A 25,575-nucleotide genomic window follows, 5' to 3' on the forward strand; every position below is an offset into this window, starting at 1 on the left:
CACACTGTCCTTTCCCCCCCTGTGGGACTGGGTGTTACAGTGGGTCACACACTGTCCTTTCCCCTGTGGGACTGGGTGTTACAGTGGGTCACACACTGTCCTTTCCCCTGTGGGACTGGGTGTTACAGTGTGTCACACACTGTCCTTTCCCCTGTGGGACTGGGTGTTACAGTGGGTCACACACTGTCCTTTCCCCCTGGGACTGGGTGTTACAGTGGGTCACACACTGTCCATTCCCCCCGGGACTCGGTGTTACAGTGGGTCACACACTGTCCTTTCCCCCCTGTGGGACTGGGTGTTACAGGGGGTCACACACTGTCCTTTCCCCCCTGTGGGACTGGGTGTTACAGTGGGTCACACACTGTCCTTTCCCCCCTGTGGGACTGGGTGTTACAGTGGGTCACACACTGTCCTTTCCCCCCTGTGGGACTGGGTGTTACAGTGGGTCTCACACTGTCCTTTCCCCCCTGTGGGACTGGGTGTTACAGTGGGTCACACACTGTCCTTTCCCCCCCTGTGGGACTGGGTGTTACAGTGGGTCACACACTGTCCTTTCCCCTGTGGGACTGGGTGTTACAGTGGGTCACACACTGTCCTTTCCCCTGTGGGACTGGGTGTTACAGTGTGTCACACACTGTCCTTTCCCCTGTGGGACTGGGTGTTACAGTGGGTCACACACTGTCCTTTCCCCCTGGGACTGGGTGTTACAGTGGGTCACACACTGTCCATTCCCCCCGGGACTCGGTGTTACAGTGGGTCACACACTGTCCTTTCCCCCTGGGACTGGGTGTTACAGTGGGTCACACACTGTCCTTTCCCCCTGGGACTGGGTGTTACAGTGGGTCACACACTGTCCTTTCCCCCCTGGGACCGGGTGTTACAGTGGGTCACACACTGTCCTTTCCCCCTGGGACTGGGTGTTACAGTGGGTCACACACTGTCCTTTCCCCCCTGGGACTGGGTGTTACAGTGGGTCACACACTGTCCATTCCCCCCTGGGACTGGGTGTTACAGTGGGTCACACACTGTCCTTTCCCCCTGGGACTGGGTGTTACAGTGGGTCACACACTGTCCTTTCCCCCTGGGACTGGGTGTTACAGTGGGTCACACACTGTCCTTTCCCCCCTGGGACTGGGTGTTACAGTGGGTCACACACTGTCCTTTCCCCTGTGGGACTGGGTGTTACAGTGGGTCACACACTGTCCTTTCCCCCCTATGGGACTGGGTGTTACAGTGGGTCACACACTGTCCTTTCCCCTGTGGGACTGGGTGTTACAGTGGGTCACACACTGTCCTTTCCCCTGTGGGACTGGGTGTTACAGTGTGTCACACACTGTCCTTTCCCCCCTGTGGGACTGGGTGTTACAGTGGGTCACACACTGTCCTTTCCCCCCCTGTGGGACTGGGTGTTACAGTGGGTCACACACTGTCCTTTCCCCCCCTGTGGGACTGGGTGTTACAGTGGGTCACACACTGTCCTTTCCCCCCCTGTGGGACTGGGTGTTACAGTGGGTCACACACTGTCCTTTCCCCCTGGGACTGGGTGATACAGTGGGTCACACACTGTCCTTTCCCCCCCTGTGGGACTGGGTGTTACAGTGGGTCACACACTGTCCTTTCCCCTGTGGGACTGGGTGTTACAGTGGGTCACACACTGTCCTTTCCCCTGTGGGACTGGGTGTTACAGTGTGTCACACACTGTCCTTTCCCCCTGGGACTGGGTGTTACAGTGGGTCACACACTGTCCTTTCCCCCTGGGACTGGGTGTTACAGTGGGTCACACACTGTCCTTTCCCCTAGAATTTATCCTTTCTTCCTCCCCCACCACCCTCTCCCCTTTGGTTTCATCCATTTCTCCTGATGTTGGGTATTCCCGGTGAATTGACCCCTCTTGCCCACGGTGACGTGTGGATTTCTGCTGCTTGGGCTGCCCAAACCGAATCCGTTGGTGATGGCTGGCACCAGGCAGTAGGTCTCTGACCAGTTTTGATGAGGTCCCTGATGGGTTCCTGGGGACACCACTCGGTTTGGGCTGGCCTCAATGGCCATGGTTCCGGTCTGTGGCAAGTGGATTCCTCCAGATCGATGAAGCGAATGAGTTTTTGGAGATTTCCTCTGGATGCAGCCGCAGTTCCCCATCCCTCAGAAATGCCTCAGCCATGTCCCTGAACATGGGAGGATCACGATCCACAGTCCCCCCCAAATTATTCCAAGGAAACTTTGACCAGTTGAGGGATACTCTTGCCCGTTTGGGCTAGATCTTACCATGAGCTTGGGCTGGTGCTGAGGTAACCTGGATTTGCTGAATTTGCCTCAGCTCCTCGGTCGATTACAGGATATCTATTGGCTCTGGTGTGTGTGTGTGTCAGTATTTCCATTTTATTTTGTTCATTCTATCTTAAAAAACTCTTTTCCCACGATGGTCGAGTCCAAAACTAGAGGGCATAGGTTTAGGGTGAGAGGGGAGAGCTAAGGGGCAACTTTTTCACACAGAGGGTGGTACGTGTATAGAATGAGCTGCCAGAGGAAGTGGTGGGGGCTGGTACAATTGCAACATTTCAAAGGCATTTGGATGGGTGTATGAATAGGAAGGGTTTGGAGGGATATGGGCCGGGTGCTGGCAGGTGGGACTAGATTGGGTTGGGATATCTGGTCGGCCTGGATGGGTTGGACATGCTGTACAGCTGTATGACTCTGTCTGCTTCTGTGTCTCCAAGTATTGCCCCAGTCTCGGGCGTTTGTGTGTGTTGTTAATGGGATGACATTCACTGGTCGAGCTCAGATGCTGTAGACACAGTTTTAATTCATATAGCAGCAGAAACCCTTTCCCCACGTCACCCCCCTCACTCCCAGCCACTGGCAAGCTCCGGTCAGGACAGGACTCAGTCCAAACCCAAAGTCAAATCTCCTCGTGGTCTCTTGTAGCCTCCAGCCAGACCCACGGCATCAGTGCCCAGCTCCTGGTTACAAATACATGGTGAGCAGCATCCACTGTGAACAAGAATAGAGACACTTTAGTGAGGACAGGGTCATTGAGACTGTACTGAGGACAGCAATACAGAGTGCAATGTGGACAGCAACAATGAGACTGTAGTGAGGACAATGATATTGAGACTGTAGTGAGGACAGTGTCAATGAGCGGACAGTGTCAATGAGACTGTAATGAGGATAGCAGCACGGAGACTGTAGTCAGGACAGCAATATTGAGATTGTAGTGAGGACAGTGATACTGAGACTGAATGAGGACAGCGATATTGAGACTATAGTGAGGACAGGGACAATGAGACTGTAATGAACCAGCGATATTGAGAATGTAGTGAGGACAGCAACAATGAGACTATAGTGAGGACAGTGAGAATGAGACTATAGTGAGGACAGCGAGAATGAGACTGTAGTGAGGACAGCGAGAATGAGACTGTAGTGAGGACAGCGAAAATGAGACTGTAGTGAGGACAGCGAGAATGAGACTGTAGTGAGGACAGCGAAAATGAGACTGTAGTGAGGACAGCAACAATGAGACTGTACTGAGGACAGTGATATTGAGACTGTCGTGAGGACAGTGACAATGAGACTGTAGTGAGGACAGCGACAATGGGACTGTAGTGAGGCCAGTGATACTGAGACTTTAGTGAGGACAGTGGTATTGAGACTGTAGTGAGGACAGCGATATTGAGACTGGACGAAGACAATGACAATGAAACTATAGTGAGGAGAATGACAATGAGACTGTAGCGAGGATAGCAATATTGAGACTGTTGTGAGGAATTGACACTGAAACTGTAGTGAGGACAGCGATATTGAGACTGGACGAAGACAGTGACAACAAGATTGTAGTGAGGACAGTGAGAATGAGACTGTAGTGAGGACAGCGACAATGAGACTGTAGTGAGGACAGCGATAATGAGACTGTATTGAGGCCAGTGACACTGAGACTGTAGTGAGGAATTTACACTGAGGCTGTAGTGAGGACAGCGACAATGAGACTGTCGTGAGGACAGCGACAATGAGACTGTAGTGAGGACAGCGATATTGAGACTGTAGTGAGGACAGTGACACTGAGACTGTAGTGAGGAATTTACACTGAGACTGTGGTGAAGACAGCGACAATGAGACTGTCGTGAGGACAGCGATACTGAAACAGTAGTGAGGACAGTGACACTGAGACTGTAGTGAGGAATTGACACTGAGACTGTAGTGAGGACAGCGACAATGAGACTGTAGTGAGGACAGTGACAATGAGACTGCAATGAGAACAGCGATAGTGAGACTGTAGTGTGGACAGCGATATTGAGACTGTAGTGAGGACAGTGACAATGAGACTGTAGTGAGGACAGTGATATTGAGACTGTAATGAGGACAGCGACAATGAGACTGTAGTGAGGACAGTGACAATGTGATTGTAGCAAGGAGAGCGATATTGAGGCTGTAGTGAGGACAGTGACAATGAGACTGTGGTGAGGACAGTGACAATGAGACTGGAGCGAGGACAGTGACAATGAGACTGGAGCGAGGACAGAGATATTGAGACTGTGGTGAGGACAGTGACAATGAGACTGTGGTGAGGACAGGGACAATGAGACTGTAGTGAGGACAGTAATATTGAGACTGTAGTGAGGACAGTCTCAATGAGAGTGTAATGAGGATAGCGACACTGATACTGTAGTGAGAAGAGGGACAATGAGACTGTAGTGAGGACAGTGAGAATGAGACTGTAGCGAGGACAGCGATATTGAGACTGTAGTGAGGACAGTGACACTGAGACTGTAGTGTGGAATTTACACTGAGACTGTAGTGAGGACAGAAACAATGAGACTGTACTGAGGACAGCGACAATGAGACTGTACTGAGGAAAACGATATTGAGACTGTAGTGAGGACAGTGACAATGAGACTGCAATGAGGCCAGCGATAGTGAGGCTGTAGTGTGGACAGCGATATTGAGACTGTAGTGAGGACAGTGACAATGAGACTGTAGTGAGGACGGTGACACTGAGACTGTAGTGAGGACAGTGATATTGAGACTATAATGAGGACAGTGACAATGAGATTGTAGTGAGGAGAGCGATATTGAGACTGTAGTGAGGACAGTGACAATGAGATTGTAGCGAGGCGAGTGATATTGAGACTGTAATGAGGACAGTGACACTGAGACTATAGTGAGGACAGTGTAATTGAGACAGTAGCACGGACAGCGATATTAAGGCTGTAGTGAGGACAGTGATATTGAGACTGTAGTGAGGACAGTGTCAATGAGAGTGTAATGAGGATAGCGACACTGATACTGTAGTGAGGAGAGGGACAATGAGACTGTAGTGAAGTCAGTGACACTGAGACTGTAATGAGGACAGCGACAATGAGACTGTAGTGAGAAGAGCGATATTGAGACTGTAGTGAGGACAGTGACAATGAGATTGTAGCGAGGCGAGTGATATTGAGACTGTAATGAGGACGGTGACACTGAGACTATAGTGAGGACAGTGTAATTGAGACAGTAGCACGGACAGCAATATTGAGGCTATAGTGAGGACAGCGACAATGAGACTGTAGTGAGGACAGTGACATTGAGATTGTAGCGAGGTGAGTGATATTGAGACTGTAGTGAGGACAGTGACAAAGACACTGTAGTGAGGTCAGGGACAAAGAGACTGTAATGAGGACAGCGATATTGAGACTGTAGTGAGGACAGGGACAATGAGATTGTAGTGAGAACAGTGACAATGAGACTGTGGTGAGGACAGTGACAATGAGACTGGAGCGAGGACACCGATATTGAGACTGTGGTGAGGACAGTGACAATGAGACTGTGGTGAGGACAGTGACAATGAGATTGTAGCGAGGAGACTGATATTGAGACTGTAGTGAGGACAGTGACAATGAGACTGTAGTGAGGACAATGAGAATGAGACTGTAGTGAGGACAGGGACAAAGTGACTGTAATGAGGACAACGATATTGAGACTGTAGTGAGGACAGGGACAATGAGATTGTAGTGAGGAGAGCGATATTTGAGACTGTAGTGAGGACAGCGATAATGAGACTGTAGTGAGGACAGTGACACTGAGACTGTATTGAGGAATTTACACTGAGACTGTAGTGAGGACAGTGACAATGAGACTGTAGTGAGGACAGCGACAATCAGACTGTACTGAGGACAGCGACAATGAGACTGTACTGAGGACAGCGATATTGAGACTGTAGTGAGGACAGTGACAATGTGACTGGAATGAGGACAGCGATAGTGAGGCTGTAATGTGGACAGCGATATTGAGACTGTAGTGAGGACAGTGACAATGAGACTGTAGTGAGGACGGTGACACTGATACTGTAGTGAGGACAGTGATATTGAGACTGTAATGAGGACAGTGACAATGAGATTGTAGTGAGGAGAGCGATATTGAGACTGCAGTGAGGACAGTGACAATGAGATTGTAGCGAGGCGAGTGATATTGAGACTGTAATGAGGACGGTGACACTGAGATTATAGTGAGGACAGTGTAATTGAGACAGTAGCACGGACAGCGATATTGAGGCTGTAGTGAGGACAGTGATATTGAGACTGTAGTGAGGACAGTGTCAATGAGAGTGTAATGAGGATAGCGACACTGATACTGTAGTGAGGAGAGGGACAATGAGACTGTAGTGAAGTCAGTGACACTGAGACTGTAATGAGGACAGCGACAATGAGACTGTAGTGAGGACGGTGACACTGAGACTGTAGTGAGGATGGTGACACTGAGACTGTAGTGAGGACAGTGATATTGAGACTGTAATGAGGACAGTGACAATGAGATTGTAGCGAGGCGAGTGATATTGAGACTGTAATGAGGACGGTGACACTGAGATTATAGTGAGGACAGTGTAATTGAGACAGTAGCACGGACAGCGATATTGAGGCTGTAGTGAGGACAGTGATATTGAGACTGTAGTGAGGACAGTGTCAATGAGAGTGTAATGAGGATAGCGACACTGATACTGTAGTGAGGAGAGGGACAATGAGACTGTAGTGAAGTCAGTGACACTGAGACTGTAATGAGGACAGCGACAATGAGACTGTAGTGAGGACGGTGACACTGAGACTGTAGTGAGGACAGTGATATTGAGACTGTAATGAGGACAGTGACAATGAGATTGTAGTGAGGACGGTGACACTGATACTGTAGTGAGGACAGTGATATTGAGACTGTAATGAGGACAGTGACAATGAGATTGTAGCGAGGCGAGTGATATTGAGACTGTAGTGAGGACAGTGACAAAGACACTGTAGTGAGGACAGGGACAAAGAGACTGTAATGAGGACAGCGATATTGAGACCGTAGTGAGGACAGGGACAATGAGACTGTAGTGAGGACAGTGACAATGAGACTGTAGTGAGGACAGGGACAAAGTGACTGTAATGAGGACAACGATATTGAGACTGTAGTGAGGACAGGGACAATGAGATTGTAGTGAGGACAGTGATATCGAGACTGTAGTGAGGACAGTGACAATGAGACTGTAATGAGGACATCAATATTGAGACTGTAATGAGGACAGGGACAATGAGACAGTAGCGAAGACAGTGATATTGAGACTGTGGTGAGGACAGTGTCACTATCCCCATTATCCCCCTCCAATTGGGAGGATCCCAATGTCCAGAGTAGGCTCCTCCTAGGAGCTATCCCTTACCTCATCTTCAGTCAGACAGAGCCCGGAGCCTCCCTTATTTAACCTGGAGTACATCTCTGTGAAAAGAAACAGTGTGCATTACTCCCACTGCCCTCCATCCACCACTCCCAGCCTCTCATCAGGCCCAAGCCTGTGTTTGTTTGAGGTGACAGACCACTGCCAAGGTCAGAGCCAGCTCCTGGGGACTGGGAGCTGAGAAGGCAGATTGGCCGAGGAGCTGGATGGAGGCTCGAGTGGGAATAGGAACGAAAGAGAGTTACAGGGAGGGCTGGGCTGGACCACACACTGGGGGGAGAGACGGGGGCGATGTGGAGGGGGGGAGATGTGGGGGGGGGGGGGGTGGGGTGATGTGGGGGGGGGGGCAAATGTGGAGGGGGGGCAATGTGGAGGGGGGGCAAGATGTGGGGGGCAAGATGTGGGGGTCAAGATGTAGGGGGGAAGATGTGGGGGGGTAGATGTGGGGGGGAGATGTGGGGGGGTCAGTTGTGGGGGGGAGATGTGGGGGGTCAGTTGTAGGGGGGGAGATGTGGGGGGTCAGTTGTAGGGGGGGAGATGTGGGGGGTCAGTTGTAGGGGGGGAGATGTGGGGGGTCAGTTGTAGGGGGGGAGATGTGGGGGGTCAGTTGTAGGGGGGAGATGTGGGGGGGAGATGTGGGGGGTCAGTTGTATGGGGGGGAGATGTGGGGGGTCAGTTGTATGGGGGGGAGATGTGGGGGGTCAGTTGTATGGGGGGGAGATGTGGGGGGTCAGTTGTATGGGGGGGAGATGTGGGGGGTCAGTTGTAGGGGGGGGAGATGTGGGGGGTCAGTTGTATGGGGGGGAGATGTAGGGGGGAGATGTGGGGGGTCAGTTGTAGGGGGGGAGATGTGGGGGGTCAGTTGTAGGGGGGGAGATGTGGGGGGAGATGTGGGAGGGGGCTGGGTTAGTCTGTGGGTGTGTAAGGGAGTTTAGATCAGAGTGATCCTGGAAAAGCACAGCAGGTCAGGCAGCATCTGAGGAGCAGGAAGATCACATTTCAGGCAAAAGCCTGTGTAAGGGAGGCTGTGGGTGTGTAAGGGGGGCTGTGGGTGTGTAAGGGAGGCCGTGGGTGTGTGCAGCAGGCTGTGGGTGTGTAAGGGAGGCTGTGGGTTTGTAAGGAAGGCCTTTGGGTGTGTAAGGGCAGCCTGTGGGTGTGTAAGGGGGACTGTGGGTGTGTAAGGGAGGCCGTGGGTGTGTGCAGCAGGCTGTGGGTGTGTAAGGGAGGCTGTGGGTTTGTAAGGAAGGCCTTTGGGTGTGTAAGGGCAGCCTGTGGGTGTGTAAGGGGGACTGTGGGTGTGTAAGGGGGACTGTGGGTGTGTAAGGGAGGCTGTGGGTGTGTAAGGGCAGCCTGTGGGTGTATAAGGGGGACTGTGGGTGTGTAAGGGGGACTGTGGGTGTGTAAGGGGGACTGTGGGTGTGTAAGGGCAGCCTGTGGGTGTGTAAGGGGGACTGTGGGTGTGTAAGGGCAGCCTGTGGGTGTGTAAGGGCAGCCTGTGGGTGTGTAAGGGCAGCCTGTGGGTGTGTAAGGGGGACTGTGGGTGTGTAAGGGAGGCCGTGGGTGTGTGCAGCAGGCTGTGGGTGTGTAAGGGAGGCTGTGGGTTTGTAAGGAAGGCCTTTGGGTGTGTAAGGGCAGCCTGTGGGTGTGTAAGGGGGACTGTGGGTGTGTAAGGGGGACTGTGGGTGTGTAAGGGAGGCTGTGGGTGTGTAAGGGCAGCCTGTGGGTGTATAAGGGGGACTGTGGGTGTGTAAGGGGGACTGTGGGTGTGTAAGGGGGACTGTGGGTGTGTAAGGGCAGCCTGTGGGTGTGTAAGGGGGACTGTGGGTGTGTAAGGGCAGCCTGTGGGTGTGTAAGGGCAGCCTGTGGGTGTGTAAGGGCAGCCTGTGGGTGTGTAAGGGGGGCTGTGTGTGTGTAAGGGCAGCCTGTGTGTGTGTAAGGGCAGCCTGTGGGTGTGTAAGGGCAGCCTGTGTGTGTGTAAGGGCAGCCTGTGGGTGTGTAAGGGGGGCTGTGTGTGTGTAAGGGCAGCCTGTGGGTGTGTAAGGGCAGCCTGTGGGTGTGTAAGGGGGGCTGTGGGTGTGTAAGGGGGACTGTGGGTGTGTAAGGGGGACTGTGGGTGTGTGAGGGCAGCCTGTGTGTGTGTAAGGGCAGCCTGTGGGTGTGTAAGGGGGGCTGTGTGTGTGTAAGGGCAGCCTGTGGGTGTGTAAGGGCAGCCTGTGGGTGTGTAAGGGGGACTGTGGGTGTGTAATGGGGACTGTGGGTGTGTAAGGGCAGCCTGTGGGTGTGTAAGGGCAGCCTGTGGGTGTGTAAGGGGGGCTGTGGGTGTGTAAGGGCAGCCTGTGTGTGTGTAAGGGCAGCCTGTGGGTGTGTAAGGGCAGACTGTGGGTGTGTAAGGGGGGCTATGGGTGTGTAAGGGGGGCTGTGGGTGTGTAAGGGGGACTGTGGGTGTGTAAAGGCAGCCTGTGTGTGTGTAAGGGCAGCCTGTGGGTGTGTAAGGGCAGCCTGTGGGTGTGTAAGGGGAGCTGTGGGTGTGTACGGGCAGCCTGTGGGTGTGTAAGGGGGACTGTGGGTGTGTAAGGGGAGCTGTGGGTGTGTACGGGCAGCCTGTGGGTGTGTAAGGGGGACTGTGGGTGTGTAAGGCGGACTGTGGGTGTGTACGGGCAGCCTGTGGGTGTGTAAGGGGGACTGTGGGTGTGTAAGGGCACCTGTGGGTGTGTAAGGGCAGCCTGTGGGTATGTAAGGGGGGCTGTGGGTGTGTAAGGGCACCTGTGGGTGTGTAAGGGCAGCCTGTGGGTGTGTAAGGGGGACTGTGGGTGTGTAAGGGCAGCCTGTGGGTGTGTAAGGGGGACTGTGGGTGTGTAAGGGCAGGCTGTGGGTGTGTAAGGGCAGCCTGTGTGTGTGTAAGGGCAGCCTGTGGGTGTGTAAGGGGGGCTGTGGGTGTGTAAGGGCAGCCTGTGGGTGTGTAAGGGCAGCCTGTGGGTGTGTAAGGGGGGCTGTGGGTGTGTAAGGGCAGCCTGTGGGTGTGTAAGGGGGACTGTGGGTGTGTAAGGGCACCTGTGGGTGTGTAAGGGCAGCCTGTGGGTATGTAAGGGGGGCTGTGGGTGTGTAAGGGCACCTGTGGGTGTGTAAGGGCAGCCTGTGGGTGTGTAAGGGGGACTGTGGGTGTGTAAGGGCAGCCTGTGGGTGTGTAAGGGGGTCTGTGGGTGTGTAAGGGCAGGCTGTGGGTGTGTAAGGGCAGCCTGTGTGTGTGTAAGGGCAGCCTGTGGGTGTGTAAGGGGGGCTGTGGGTGTGTAAGGGCAGCCTGTGGGTGTGTAAGGGCAGCCTGTGGGTGTGTAAGGGCAGCCTGTGGGTGTGTAAGGGGGTCTGTGGGTGTGTAAGGGCAGCCTGTGTGTGTGTAAGGGCAGCCTGTGGGTGTGTAATTGGGGCTGTGTGTGTGTAAGGGCAGCCTGCGTGTGTGTAAGGGCAGCCTGTGGGTGTGTAAGGGCAGCCTGTGGGTGTGTAAGGGGGGCTGTGGGTGTGTAAGGGCAGCCGGTGTGTGTGTAAGGGCAGCCTGTGGGTGTGTAAGGGCAGCCTGTGGGTGTGTAAGGGGGGCTGTGGGTGTGTAAGGGGGACTGTGGGTGTGTAAGGGCAGCCTGTGTGTGTGTAAGGGCAGCCTGTGGGTGTGTAAGGGGGGCTGTGTGTGTGTAAGGGCAGCCTGTGGGTGTGTAAGGGCAGCCTGTGGGTGTGTAAGGGGGACTGTGGATGTGTAAGGGCAGCCGGTGTGTGTGTAAGGGCAGCCTGTGTGTGTGTAAGGAGGACTGTGGGTGTGTAAGGGGGACTGTGGGTGTGTAAGGGCAGCCTGTGGGTGTGTAAGTGGGACTGTGGGTGTGTAAGGGCAGCCTGTGGGTGTGTAAGGGCAGCCTGTGGGTGTGTAAGTGGGACTGTGGGTGTGTAAGGGCAGCCTGTGGGTGTGTAAGGGCAGCCTGTGGGTGTGTAAGGGGGGCTGTGGGTGTGTAAGGGGGACTGTGGGTGTGTAAGGGCAGCCTGTGGGTGTGTAAGGGGGGCTGTGGGTGTGTAAGGGCAGCCTGTGGGTGTGTAAGGGGGACTGTGGGTGTGTAAGGGCACCTGTGGGTGTGTAAGGGCAGCCTGTGGGTATGTAAGGGGGGCTGTGGGTGTGTAAGGGCACCTGTGGGTGTGTAAGGGCAGCCTGTGGGTGTGTAATGGGGACTGTGGGTGTGTAAGGGCAGCCTGTGGGTGTGTAAGGGGGACTGTGGGTGTGTAAGGGCAGGCTGTGGGTGTGTAAGGGCAGCCTGTGTGTGTGTAAGGGCAGCCTGTGGGTGTGTAAGGGGGGCTGTGGGTGTGTAAGGGCAGCCTGTGGGTGTGTAAGGGCAGCCTGTGGGTGTGTAAGGGCAGCCTGTGGGTGTGTAAGGGGGGCTGTGGGTGTGTAAGGGCAGCCTGTGTGTGTGTAAGGGCAGCCTGTGGGTGTGTAATTGGGGCTGTGTGTGTGTAAGGGCAGCCTGCGTGTGTGTAAGGGCAGCCTGTGGGTGTGTAAGGGCAGCCTGTGGGTGTGTAAGGGGGGCTGTGGGTGTGTAAGGGGGGCTGTGGGTGTGTAAGGGCAGCCGGTGTGTGTGTAAGGGCAGCCTGTGGGTGTGTAAGGGCAGCCTGTGGGTGTGTAAGGGGGGCTGTGGGTGTGTAAGGGGGACTGTGGGTGTGTAAGGGCAGCCTGTGTGTGTGTAAGGGCAGCCTGTGGGTGTGTAAGGGGGGCTGTGTGTGTGTAAGGGCAGCCTGTGGGTGTGTAAGGGCAGCCTGTGGGTGTGTAAGGGGGACTGTGGATGTGTAAGGGCAGCCGGTGTGTGTGTAAGGGCAGCCTGTGTGTGTGTAAGGAGGACTGTGGGTGTGTAAGGGGGACTGTGGGTGTGTAAGGGCAGCCTGTGGGTGTGTAAGTGGGACTGTGGGTGTGTAAGGGCAGCCTGTGGGTGTGTAAGGGCAGCCTGTGGGTGTGTAAGTGGGACTGTGGGTGTGTAAGGGCAGCCTGTGGGTGTGTAAGGGCAGCCTGTGGGTGTGTAAGGGGGGCTGTGGGTGTGTAAGGGGGACTGTGGGTGTGTAAGGGCAGCCTGTGGGTGTGTAAGGGGGGCTGTGGGTGTGTAAGGGCAGCCTGTGGGTGTGTAAGGGGGGCTGTGGGTGTGTACGGGCAGCCTGTGGGTGTGTACGGGCAGCCTGTGGGTGTGTAAGGGGGGCTGTGGGTGTGTAAGGGGGACTGTGGGTGTGTAAGGGCACCTGTGGGTGTGTAAGGGGGGCTGTAGGTGTGTAAGGGCAGCCTGTGGGTGTGTAAGGGGGACTGTGGGTGTGTAAGGGGGGCTGTGGGTGTGTAAGGGCACCTGTGGGTGTGTAAGGAGGACTGTGGGTGTGTAAGGGGGACTGTGGGTGTGTAAGGGCACCTGTGGGTGTGTAAGGGGGACTGTGGGTGTGTAAGGGGGGTTGTGGGTGTGTAAGGGCACCTGTGGGTGTGTAAGGAGGACTGTGGGTGTGTAAGGGGGACCGTGGGTGTGTAAGGGCACCTGTGGGTGTGTAAGGGCAGCCTGTGGGTGTGTAAGGGGGACTGTAGGTGTGTAAGGGCAGGCTGTGGGTGTGTAAGGGGGACTGTGGGTGTGTAAGGGGGGCTGTGGGTGTGTAAGGGCACCTGTGGGTGTGTAAGGAGGACTGTGGGTGTGTAAGGGGGACTGTGGGTGTGTAAGGGCACCTGTGGGTGTGTAAGGGGGACTGTGGGTGTGTAAGGGGGGCTGTGGGTGTGTAAGGGCACCTGTGGGTGTGTAAGGGGGGCTGTGGGTGTGTAAGGGGGACCGTGGGTGTGTCAGGGCAGCCTGTGGGTGTGTAAGGGCAGCCTGTGGGTGTGTAAGGGGGACTGTAGGTGTGTAAGGGCAGGCTGTGGGTGTGTAAGGGCAGCCTGTGTGTGTGTAAGGGCAGCCTGTGGGTGTGTAAGGGGGGCTGTGGGTGTGTAAGGGCAGCCTGTGGGTGTGTAAGGGCAGCCTGTGTGTGTGTAAGGGGGACTGTGGATGTGTAATTGGGGCTGTGTGTGTGTAAGGGCAGCCTGTGTGTGTGTAAGGGCAGCCTGTGGGTGTGTAAGGGCAGCCTGTGGGTGTGTAAGGGGGGCTGTGGGTGTGTAAGGGCAGCCGGTGTGTGTGTAAGGGCAGCCTGTGGGTGTGTAAGGGCAGCCTGTGGGTGTGTAAGGGGGGCTGTGGGTGTGTAAGGGGGACTGTGGGTGTGTAAGGGCAGCCTGTGTGTGTGTAAGGGCAGCCTGTGTGTGTGTAAGGAGGACTGTGGGTGTGTAAGGGGGACTGTGGGTGTGTAAGGGCAGCCTGTGGGTGTGTAAGGGCAGCCTGTGGGTGTGTAAGGGCGGCCTGTGGGTGTGTAAGGGCAGCCTGTGGGTGTGTAAGGGGGACTGTGGGTGTGTAAGGGCAGCCTGTGGGTGTGTAAGGGGACTGTGGGTGTGTAAGGGGGACTGTGGGTGTGTAAGGGCAGCCTGTGGGTGTGTAAGGGGGACTGTGGGTGTGTAAGGGCAGCCTGTGGGTGTGTAAGGGCAGCCTGTGGGTGTTAAAGGGGACTGTGGGTGTGTAAGGGGGACTGTGGGTGTGTAAGGGCAGCTTGTGGGTGTTAAAGGGCAGCCTGTGGGTGTGTAAGGGCACCTGTGGGTGTGTAAGGGGGGCTGTGGGTGTGTAAGGGCAGCCTGTGGGTGTGTAAGGGGGGCTGTGGGTGTGTAAGGGCACCTGTGGGTGTGTAAGGGGGACTGTGGGTGTGTAAGGGGGGGGCCTGTGGGTGTGTAAGGGGGACTGTGGGTGTGTAAGGGGAGGGCCTGTGGGTGTGTAAGGGAGGCTGTGGGTGTGTAAGGGAGGTCTGTGGGTGTGTAAGGGCAGCCTGTAGGTGTGTAAGGAGGACTGTGGGTGTGTAAGGGGACTGTGGGTGTGTAAGGGCACCTGTGGGTGTGTAAGGGCACCTGTGGGTGTGTAAGGGGGGCTGTAGGTGTGTAAGGGCAGCCTGTGGGTATGTAAGGGGGACTGTGGGTGTGTAAGGGGGGCTGTGGGTGTGTAAGGGCAGCCTGTGGGTGTGTAAGGGGGGCTGTGGGTGTGTAAGGGCACCTGTGGGTGTGTAAGGGGGACTGTGGGTGTGTAAGGGGGGGGCCTGTGGGTGTGTAAGGGGGACTGTAGGTGTGTAAGGGGGGCTGTGGGTGTGTAAGGGGGACTGTGGGTGTGTAAGGGGGGGGCCTGTGGGTGTGTAAGGGGGACTGTGGGTGTGTAAGGGCACCTGTGGGTGTGTAAGGGGGACTGTGGGTGTGTAAGGGGGACTGTGGGTGTGTAAGGGGAGGGCCTGTGGGTGTGTAAGGGAGGCAGGTGGGTGTGTAAGGGGGGCTGTGGGTGTGTAAGGGAGGTCTGTGGGTGTGTAAGGGCAGCCTGTAGGTGTGTAAGGGATGAGCAGATTCGTACTGGTGTTGCTGATCTAATTTTGATTCAGTCTTTCCCCCTCTATTTTCCCCTCGTTAATATCTCCACCATCTGGGTGAAGAGAGAATATCGAACAGAGTGTGGGCGAGAGGAATTGAAGGAGGGGGGTGATGACCTGACCACAGGCTGAGGGAGAATTACTCCTTATTTCCCGTTCACACCATATCGTCCCATTACCCTGGCACCGAGACAGGATCAATGACAGAATCGTCCCTCCCAACACAGAGTGTGCGTAAATACCGACCCACACCAAATAAAATTCCTCAATGCGGGGATTCTGCTCCTTCCAGTCAGTGCTCTGAATCAGAAAGTCAGCCTCAATTCCAACATTTTACAAAGAGACTTGCATTCCTGTAGTGCCTTTTACGACCCTGAGGTGCAAGCTTGCAGAGGTCTTCCCTTGTAGCCCTGGGACCAATGCCTGGCACAGCAGAGGAACGCAGTGCCCTCACACTGTCTGCACCATCTTGGTTTCGACCCAGCAGCTGGTCATGTCGAACCATGCGCACCCCAGGCACCCATCCAGAATGTTGGCACCAATCCAGCGCGATGAGACATGGTGACAAACCATGGTGCCAAGGAATGCGGTACCAACTAAACCAGACCCCTAGAGAAGTCAGGGAGCCAGGCACGGGGCAGGAGTGATTGGCAGGGGGATATGGTCGCTGGTGGTGTCCTATCTTCACAAGGGGCTGACCGCTCATGGGAAAGGGCAGCACTTACCCCTCCTCCTCCTCCCCCTCTCCCTTCAGTGGGTGTAACGTCACTGCCCTCGGGAAAGGTCTCACCAATCTTCTGTCAGTTCAGGGGCGATTGGAGATGGTTACCAAACACCCACATCATGTGAAAGATTCGTACAGTCCCTTGGTGCTTGATAACACAACTAAGGATGTTCGAGGCGGAGTCAGTGTCACGCTGTCAGATACCCGGCACATGGAGGGTTCTCTGTCTGGAGGTAACGGGGTTAAAAAGGATGGGAATGGGGTTATAAAGGATGGGAATGGGGTTATAAAGGATGGGAATGGGGTTATAAAGGAAGGTAATGGGGTTATAAAGGATGGGAATGGGGTTATAAAGGATGGGAATGGGGTTATAAAGGAAGGTAATGGGGTTATAAAGGATGGGAATGGGGTTATAAAGGATGGGAATGGGGTTATAAAGGAAGGGAATGGGGTTATAAAGGATGGGAATGGGGTTAAAAAAGGAAGCGAATGGGGTTATAAAGGAAGGGAATGGGGTTATAAAGGATGGGAATGGGGTTATAAAGGAAGGGAATGGGGTTATAAAGGATGGGAATGGGGTTAAAAAAGGAAGCGAATGGGGTTATAAAGGATGGGAATGGGGTTATAAAGGAAGGGAATGGGGTTATAAAGGATGGGAATGGGGTTATAAAGGAAGGGAATGGGGTTATAAAGGATGGGAATGGGGTTATAAAGGAAGGGAATGGGGTTATAAAGGATGGGAATGGGGTTATAAAGGAAGGGAATGGGGTTATAAAGGATGGGAATGGGGTTATAAAGGAAGGGAATGGGGTTATAAAGGAAGGGAATGGGGTTATAAAGGATGGGAATGGGGTTATAAAGGATGGGAATGGGGTTAAAAAGGATGGGAATGGGGTTATAAAGGAAGGGAATGGGGTTATAAAGGATGGTAATGGGGTTATAAAGGAAGGGAACGGGGTTATAAAGGAAGGTAATGGGGTTATAAAGGATGGGAATGGGGGTTATAAAGGATGGGAATGGGGTTATAAAGGAAGGGAATGGGGTTATAAAGGATGGGAATGGGGTTAAAAAGGATGGGAATGGGGTTATAAAGGAAGGGAATGGGGTTATAAAGGAAGGGAACGGGGTTATAAAGGAAGGGAATGGGGTTATAAAGGAAGGGAACGGGGTTATAAAGGAAGGGAATGGGGTTATAAAGGAAGGGAATGGGGTTATAAAGGATGGGAATGTGGGTTATAAAGGATGGGAATGGGGTTATAAAGGAAGGGAATGGGGTTATAAAGGAAGGGAACGGGGTTATAAAGGAAGGGAATGGGGTTATAAAGGAAGGGAATGGGGTTATAAAGGATGGGAATGGGGTTAAAAAAGGAAGCGAATGGGGTTATAAAGGAAGGGAATGGGGTTATAAAGGATGGGAGTGGGGTTATAAAGGAAGGGAATGGGGTTATAAAGGAAGGGAATGGGGTTATAAAGGATGGGAATGGGGTTATAAAGGAAGGGAATGGGGTTATAAAGGAAGGGAATGGGGTTATAAAGGATGGGAATGGGGTTATAAAGGAAGGGAACGGGGTTATAAAGGAAGGGAATGGGGTTATAAAGGAAGGGAACGGGGTTATAAAGGAAGGGAATGGGGTTATAAAGGAAGGGAATGGGGGTTATAAAGGAAGGGAATGGGGTTATAAAGGATGGGAATGGGGTTATAAAGGAAGGGAATGGGGTTATAAAGGATGGGAATGGGGTTATAAAGGAAGGGAACGGGGTTATAAAGGAAGGGAATGGGGTTATAAAGGAAGGGAACGGGGTTATAAAGGAAGGGAACGGGGTTATAAAGGAAGGGAATGGGGGTTATAAAGGATGGGAATGGGGGTTATAAAGGATGGGAATGGGGTTATAAAGGAAGGGAATGGGGTTATAAAGGAAGGGAACGGGGTTATAAAGGAAGGGAACGGGGTTATAAAGGAAGGGAACGGGGTTATAAAGGAAGGGAATGGGGTTATAAAGGAAGGGAATGGGGGTTATAAAGGATGGGAATGGGGGTTATAAAGGATGGGAATGGGGTTATAAAGGAAGGGAATGGGGGTTATAAAGGATGGGAATGGGGTTATAAAGGAAGGGAATGGGGTTATAAAGGAAGGTAACGGGGTTATAAAGGATGGGAATGGGGTTATAAAGGAAGGGAATGGGGTTATAAAGGAAGGGAATGGGGGTTATAAAGGATGGGAATGGGGGTTATAAAGGAAGGGAATGGGGTTATAAAGGATGGGAATGGGGTTATAAAGGAAGGGAACGGGGTTATAAAGGAAGGGAATGGGGTTATAAAGGAAGGGAACGGGGTTATAAAGGAAGGGAATGGGGTTATAAAGGAAGGGAATGGAGGTTATAAAGGATGGGAATGGGGGTTATAAAGGATGGGAATGGGGTTATAAAGGAAGGGAATGGGGGTTATAAAGGATGGGAATGGGGTTATAAAGGAAAGGAATGGGGTTATGAAGGAAGGTAACGGGGTTATAAAGGATGGGAATGGGGTTATAAAGGAAGGGAATGGGGTTATAAAGGAAGGGAATGGGGGTTATAAAGGATGGGAATGGGGGTTATAAAGGATGGGAAAGGGGTTATAAAGGAAGGGAATGGGGGTTATAAAGGATGGGAATGGGGTTATAAAGGAAGGGAATGGGGGTTATAAAGGATGGGAATGGGGTTATAAAGGATGGGAATGGGGTTATAAAGGATGGGAATGGGGGTTATAAAGGAAGGGAATGGGGTTATAAAGGATGGGAATGGGGGTTATAAAGGATGGGAATGGGGGTTATAAAGGATGGGAATGGGGGTTATAAAGGAAGGGAATGGGGTTATAAAGGATGGTAATGGAGTTATAAAGGAAGGGAATGGGGTTATAAAGGATGGGAATGGGGTTATAAAGGATGGGAATGGGGTTATAAAGGAAGGGAAAAGGGTTAAAAAATGAAGGGAATGGGGTAAAAAGGAAGGTAACGGGGTTATAAAGGATGGGAATGGGGTTATAAAGGATGGGAATGGGGTTATAAAGGAAGGGAATGGGGTTATAAAGGATGGGAATGGGGTTATAAAGGATGGGAATGGGGTTATAAAGGAAGGTAACGGGGTTATAAAGGATGGGAATGGGGTTATAAAGGAAGGGAATGGGGGTTATAAAGGAAGCGAATGGGGGTTATAAAGGATGGGAATGGGGTTATAAAGGATGGGAATGGGGTTATAAAGGAAGGTAACGGGGTTATAAAGGATGGGAATGGGGTTATAAAGGAAGGTAACGGGGTTATAAAGGAAGGTAACGGGGTTATAAAGGATGGGAATGGGGTTATAAAGGATGGGAATGGGGTTATAAAGGAAGGTAACGGGGTTATAAAGGATGGGAATGGGGTTATAAAGGAAGGGAATGGGGGTTATAAAGGAAGCGAATGGGGGTTATAAAGGATGGGAATGGGGTTATAAAGGATGGGAATGGGGTTATAAAGGAAGGTAACGGGGTTATAAAGGATGGGAATGGGGTTATAAAGGAAGGTAACGGGGTTATAAAGGATAGGAATGGGGTTATAAAGGAAGGGAATGGGGGTTATAAAGGATGGGAATGGGGGTTATAAAGGAAGGTAATGGGGTTAAAAAAGGAAGGGAATGGGGTTATAAAGGATGGGAATGGGGTTATAAAGGATGGGAATGGGGTTATAAAGGAAGGGAATGGGGTTATAAAGGATGGGAATGGGGTTATAAAGGAAGGGAATGGGGTTATAAAGGATGGGAATGGGGTTATAAAGGATGGGAATGGGGTTAAAAAAGGAAGGGAATGGGTTTATAAAGGAAGGGAATGGGGTTATAAAGGATGGGAATGGGGTTATAAAGGAAGGGAAAGGGGTTAAAAAATGAAGGGAATGGGGTTAAAAAGGAAGGTAACGGGGTTATAAAGGAAGGTAATGGGGTTAAAAAAGGAAGGGAATGGGGTTATAAAGGAAGTGAATGGGGTTATAAAGGATGGGAATGGGGGTTATAAAGGATGGGAATGGGGTTATAAAGGATGGGAATGGGGTTAAAAAAGGAAGCGAATGGGGTTATAAAGGATGGGAATGGGGTTATAAAGGAAGGGAATGGGGTTATAAAGGATGGGAATGGGGTTATAAAGGAAGGGAATGGGGTTATAAAGGATGGGAATGGGGTTATAAAGGAAGGGAATGGGGTTATAAAGGATGGGAATGGGGTTATAAAGGAAGGGAATGGGGTTATAAAGGATGGGAATGGGGTTATAAAGGAAGGGAATGGGGTTATAAAGGAAGGGAATGGGGTTATAAAGGATGGGAATGGGGTTATAAAGGATGGGAATGGGGTTAAAAAGGATGGGAATGGGGTTATAAAGGAAGGGAATGGGGTTATAAAGGATGGTAATGGGGTTATAAAGGAAGGGAACGGGGTTATAAAGGAAGGTAATGGGGTTATAAAGGATGGGAATGGGGGTTATAAAGGATGGGAATGGGGTTATAAAGGAAGGGAATGGGGTTATAAAGGATGGGAATGGGGTTAAAAAGGATGGGAATGGGGTTATAAAGGAAGGGAATGGGGTTATAAAGGAAGGGAACGGGGTTATAAAGGAAGGGAATGGGGTTATAAAGGAAGGGAACGGGGTTATAAAGGAAGGGAATGGGGTTATAAAGGAAGGGAATGGGGTTATAAAGGATGGGAATGTGGGTTATAAAGGATGGGAATGGGGTTATAAAGGAAGGGAATGGGGTTATAAAGGAAGGGAACGGGGTTATAAAGGAAGGGAATGGGGTTATAAAGGAAGGGAATGGGGTTATAAAGGATGGGAATGGGGTTAAAAAAGGAAGCGAATGGGGTTATAAAGGAAGGGAATGGGGTTATAAAGGATGGGAGTGGGGTTATAAAGGAAGGGAATGGGGTTATAAAGGAAGGGAATGGGGTTATAAAGGATGGGAATGGGGTTATAAAGGAAGGGAATGGGGTTATAAAGGAAGGGAATGGGGTTATAAAGGATGGGAATGGGGTTATAAAGGAAGGGAACGGGGTTATAAAGGAAGGGAATGGGGTTATAAAGGAAGGGAACGGGGTTATAAAGGAAGGGAATGGGGTTATAAAGGAAGGGAATGGGGGTTATAAAGGAAGGGAATGGGGTTATAAAGGATGGGAATGGGGTTATAAAGGAAGGGAATGGGGTTATAAAGGAAGGGAATGGGGTTATAAAGGATGGGAATGGGGTTATAAAGGAAGGGAACGGGGTTATAAAGGAAGGGAATGGGGTTATAAAGGAAGGGAACGGGGTTATAAAGGAAGGGAACGGGGTTATAAAGGAAGGGAATGGGGGTTATAAAGGATGGGAATGGGGGTTATAAAGGATGGGAATGGGGTTATAAAGGAAGGGAATGGGGTTATAAAGGAAGGGAACGGGGTTATAAAGGAAGGGAACGGGGTTATAAAGGAAGGGAACGGGGTTATAAAGGAAGGGAATGGGGTTATAAAGGAAGGGAATGGGGGTTATAAAGGATGGGAATGGGGGTTATAAAGGATGGGAATGGGGTTATAAAGGAAGGGAATGGGGGTTATAAAGGATGGGAATGGGGTTATAAAGGAAGGGAATGGGGTTATAAAGGAAGGTAACGGGGTTATAAAGGATGGGAATGGGGTTATAAAGGAAGGGAATGGGGTTATAAAGGAAGGGAATGGGGGTTATAAAGGATGGGAATGGGGGTTATAAAGGAAGGGAATGGGGTTATAAAGGATGGGAATGGGGTTATAAAGGAAGGGAACGGGGTTATAAAGGAAGGGAATGGGGTTATAAAGGAAGGGAACGGGGTTATAAAGGAAGGGAATGGGGTTATAAAGGAAGGGAATGGAGGTTATAAAGGATGGGAATGGGGGTTATAAAGGATGGGAATGGGGTTATAAAGGAAGGGAATGGGGGTTATAAAGGATGGGAATGGGGTTATAAAGGAAAGGAATGGGGTTATGAAGGAAGGTAACGGGGTTATAAAGGATGGGAATGGGGTTATAAAGGAAGGGAATGGGGTTATAAAGGAAGGGAATGGGGGTTATAAAGGATGGGAATGGGGGTTATAAAGGATGGGAAAGGGGTTATAAAGGAAGGGAATGGGGGTTATAAAGGATGGGAATGGGGTTATAAAGGAAGGGAATGGGGGTTATAAAGGATGGGAATGGGGTTATAAAGGATGGGAATGGGGTTATAAAGGATGGGAATGGGGGTTATAAAGGAAGGGAATGGGGTTATAAAGGATGGGAATGGGGGTTATAAAGGATGGGAATGGGGGTTATAAAGGATGGGAATGGGGGTTATAAAGGAAGGGAATGGGGTTATAAAGGATGGTAATGGAGTTATAAAGGAAGGGAATGGGGTTATAAAGGATGGGAATGGGGTTATAAAGGATGGGAATGGGGTTATAAAGGAAGGGAAAAGGGTTAAAAAATGAAGGGAATGGGGTAAAAAGGAAGGTAACGGGGTTATAAAGGATGGGAATGGGGTTATAAAGGATGGGAATGGGGTTATAAAGGAAGGGAATGGGGTTATAAAGGATGGGAATGGGGTTATAAAGGATGGGAATGGGGTTATAAAGGAAGGTAACGGGGTTATAAAGGATGGGAATGGGGTTATAAAGGAAGGGAATGGGGGTTATAAAGGAAGCGAATGGGGGTTATAAAGGATGGGAATGGGGTTATAAAGGATGGGAATGGGGTTATAAAGGAAGGTAACGGGGTTATAAAGGATGGGAATGGGGTTATAAAGGAAGGTAACGGGGTTATAAAGGAAGGTAACGGGGTTATAAAGGATGGGAATGGGGTTATAAAGGATGGGAATGGGGTTATAAAGGAAGGTAACGGGGTTATAAAGGATGGGAATGGGGTTATAAAGGAAGGGAATGGGGGTTATAAAGGAAGCGAATGGGGGTTATAAAGGATGGGAATGGGGTTATAAAGGATGGGAATGGGGTTATAAAGGAAGGTAACGGGGTTATAAAGGATGGGAATGGGGTTATAAAGGAAGGTAACGGGGTTATAAAGGATAGGAATGGGGTTATAAAGGAAGGGAATGGGGGTTATAAAGGATGGGAATGGGGGTTATAAAGGAAGGTAATGGGGTTAAAAAAGGAAGGGAATGGGGTTATAAAGGATGGGAATGGGGTTATAAAGGATGGGAATGGGGTTATAAAGGAAGGGAATGGGGTTATAAAGGATGGGAATGGGGTTATAAAGGAAGGGAATGGGGTTATAAAGGATGGGAATGGGGTTATAAAGGATGGGAATGGGGTTAAAAAAGGAAGGGAATGGGTTTATAAAGGAAGGGAATGGGGTTATAAAGGATGGGAATGGGGTTATAAAGGAAGGGAAAGGGGTTAAAAAATGAAGGGAATGGGGTTAAAAAGGAAGGTAACGGGGTTATAAAGGAAGGTAATGGGGTTAAAAAAGGAAGGGAATGGGGTTATAAAGGAAGTGAATGGGGTTATAAAGGATGGGAATGGGGGTTATAAAGGATGGGAATGGGGTTATAAAGGATGGGAATGGGGTTATAAAGGAAGGTAACGGGGTTATAAATTATGGGAATGGGGTTATAAAGGAAGGGAATGGGGGTTATAAAGGAAGCGAATGGGGGTTATAAAGGATGGGAATGGGGTTATAAAGGATGGGAATGGGGTTATAAAGGAAGGTAACGGGGTTATAAAGGATGGGAATGGGGGTTATAAAGGAAGGGAATGGGGTTATAAAGGATGGGAATGGGGTTATAAAGGAAGGGAATGGGGTTATAAAGGATGGGAATGGGGTTATAAAGGATGGTAATGGGGTTATAAAGGATGGGAATGGGGTTTATAAAGGAAGGGAATGGGGTTATAAAGGAAGGGAATGGGGTTATAAAGGATGGGAATGGGGTTATAAAGGAAGGGAACGGGGTTATAAAGGAAGGGAACGGGGTTATAAAGGAAGGGAATGGGGTTATAAAGGAAGGGAATGGGGGTTATAAAGGAAGGGAATGGGGTTATAAAGGATGGGAATGGGGTTTATAAAGGATGGGAATGGGGGTTATAAAGGAAGGGAATGGGGTTATAAAGGAAGGGAATGGGGTTATAAAGGATGGGAATGGGGTTAAAAAAGGAAGCGAATGGGGTTATAAAGGAAGGGAATGGGGTTATAAAGGATGGGAATGGGGTTATAAAGGAAGGTAACGGGGTTATAAAGGATGGGAATGGGATTATAAAGGATGGGAATGGGGGTTATAAAGGAAGGTAATGGGGTTAAAAAAGGAAGGGAATGGGGTTATAAAGGAAGGTAACGGGGTTATAAAGGATGGGAATGGGGTTATAAAGGAAGGGAATGGGGGTTATAAAGGAAGGGAATGGGGGTTATAAAGGATGGGAATGGGGTTATAAAGGAAGGTAATGGGGTTATAAAGGATGGGAATGGGGGTTATAAAGGATGGGAATAGGGTTATAAAGGATGGGAATGGGGGTTATAAAGGATGGGAATGGGGGTTATAAAGGATGGGAATGGGGTTATAAAGGATGGGAATGGGGGTTATAAAGGATGGGAATGGGGTTATAAAGGAAGGGAATGGGGGTTATAAAGGATGGGAATGGGGTTATAAAGGAAGGGAACGGGGTTATAAAGGATGGGAATGTGGGTTATAAAGGATGGGAATGGGGGTTATAAAGGATGGGAATGGGGTTATAAAGGAAGGTAACGGGGTTATAAAGGATGGGAATGGGGTTATAAAGGAAGGTAATGGGGTTATAAAGGAAGGTAACGGGGTTATAAAGGATAGGAATGGGGTTATAAAGGATAGGAATGGCGTTATAAAGGATGGGAATGGGGTTATAAAGGAAGGGAATGGGGGTTATAAAGGAAGGTAATGGGGTTAAAAAAGGAAGGGAATGGGGTTATAAAGGAAGGGAATGGGGTTATAAAGGAAGGTAACGGGGTTATAAAGGATGGGAATGGGGTTATAAAGGAAGGGAATGGGGTTATAAAGGAAGGTAACGGGGTTATAAAGGAAGGTAACGGGGTTATAAAGGATGGGAATGGGGTTATAAAGGAAGGTAACGGGGTTATAAAGGATGGGAATGGGGTTATAAAGGAAGGTAATGGGGTTATAAAGGATGGGAATGGGGTTAAAAAAGGAAGGGAATGGGGTTATAAAGGAAGGGAATGGGGTTAAAAAAGGAAGGGAATGGGGTTATAAAGGAAGGGAATGGGGTTATAAAGGAAGGGAATGAGGTTATAAAGGATGGGAATGGGGTTATAAAGGAAGGGAATGGGGTTATAAAGGAAGGTAATGGGGTTATAAAGGATGGGAATGGGGTTATAAAGGAAGGGAATGGGGTTATAAAGGATGGGAATGGGGTTATAAAGGAAGGTAACGGGGTTATAAAGGATGGGAATGGGGTTATAAAGGAAGGTAACGGGGTTATAAAGGATAGGAATGGGGTTATAAAGGAAGGGAATGAGGGTTATAAAGGATGGGAATGGGGGTTATAAAGGAAGGTAATGGGGTTAAAAAAGGAAGGGAATGGGGGTTATAAAGGATGGGAATGGGGTTATAAAGGAAGGTAATGGGGTTATAAAGGATGGGAATGGGGGTTATAAAGGATGGGAATAGGGTTATAAAGGATGGGAATGGGGGTTATAAAGGATGGGAATGGGGGTTATAAAGGATGGGAAT

The 25,575-nt window shown here is 50.6% G+C and overlaps 1 protein-coding gene across 1 annotated transcript in view; it reads right to left on the bottom strand.

Moving 5' to 3' along the window:
- Nucleotides 1-2,783: 2,783 nt before the first annotated feature.
- LOC140456622 (calpain-14-like) overlaps nucleotides 2,784-25,575 on the bottom strand; it is a 182,915-nt gene continuing 160,123 nt past the window's right edge. Inside the window, exons 22-23 of the mRNA XM_072550752.1 lie at nucleotides 7,664-7,719; nucleotides 2,784-2,991 (exon numbers count right to left, since the gene is read on the bottom strand). Coding sequence (XP_072406853.1) covers nucleotides 2,965-2,991; nucleotides 7,664-7,719 — 83 coding nt within the window. The 3' untranslated portion in view covers nucleotides 2,784-2,964. The remainder of the gene's footprint in view (nucleotides 2,992-7,663; nucleotides 7,720-25,575) is intronic.

The sequence above is a fragment of the Chiloscyllium punctatum genome, chromosome 3, assembly GCF_047496795.1.
Source record: "Chiloscyllium punctatum isolate Juve2018m chromosome 3, sChiPun1.3, whole genome shotgun sequence".
Classification (NCBI taxonomy): domain Eukaryota; kingdom Metazoa; phylum Chordata; class Chondrichthyes; order Orectolobiformes; family Hemiscylliidae; genus Chiloscyllium; species Chiloscyllium punctatum.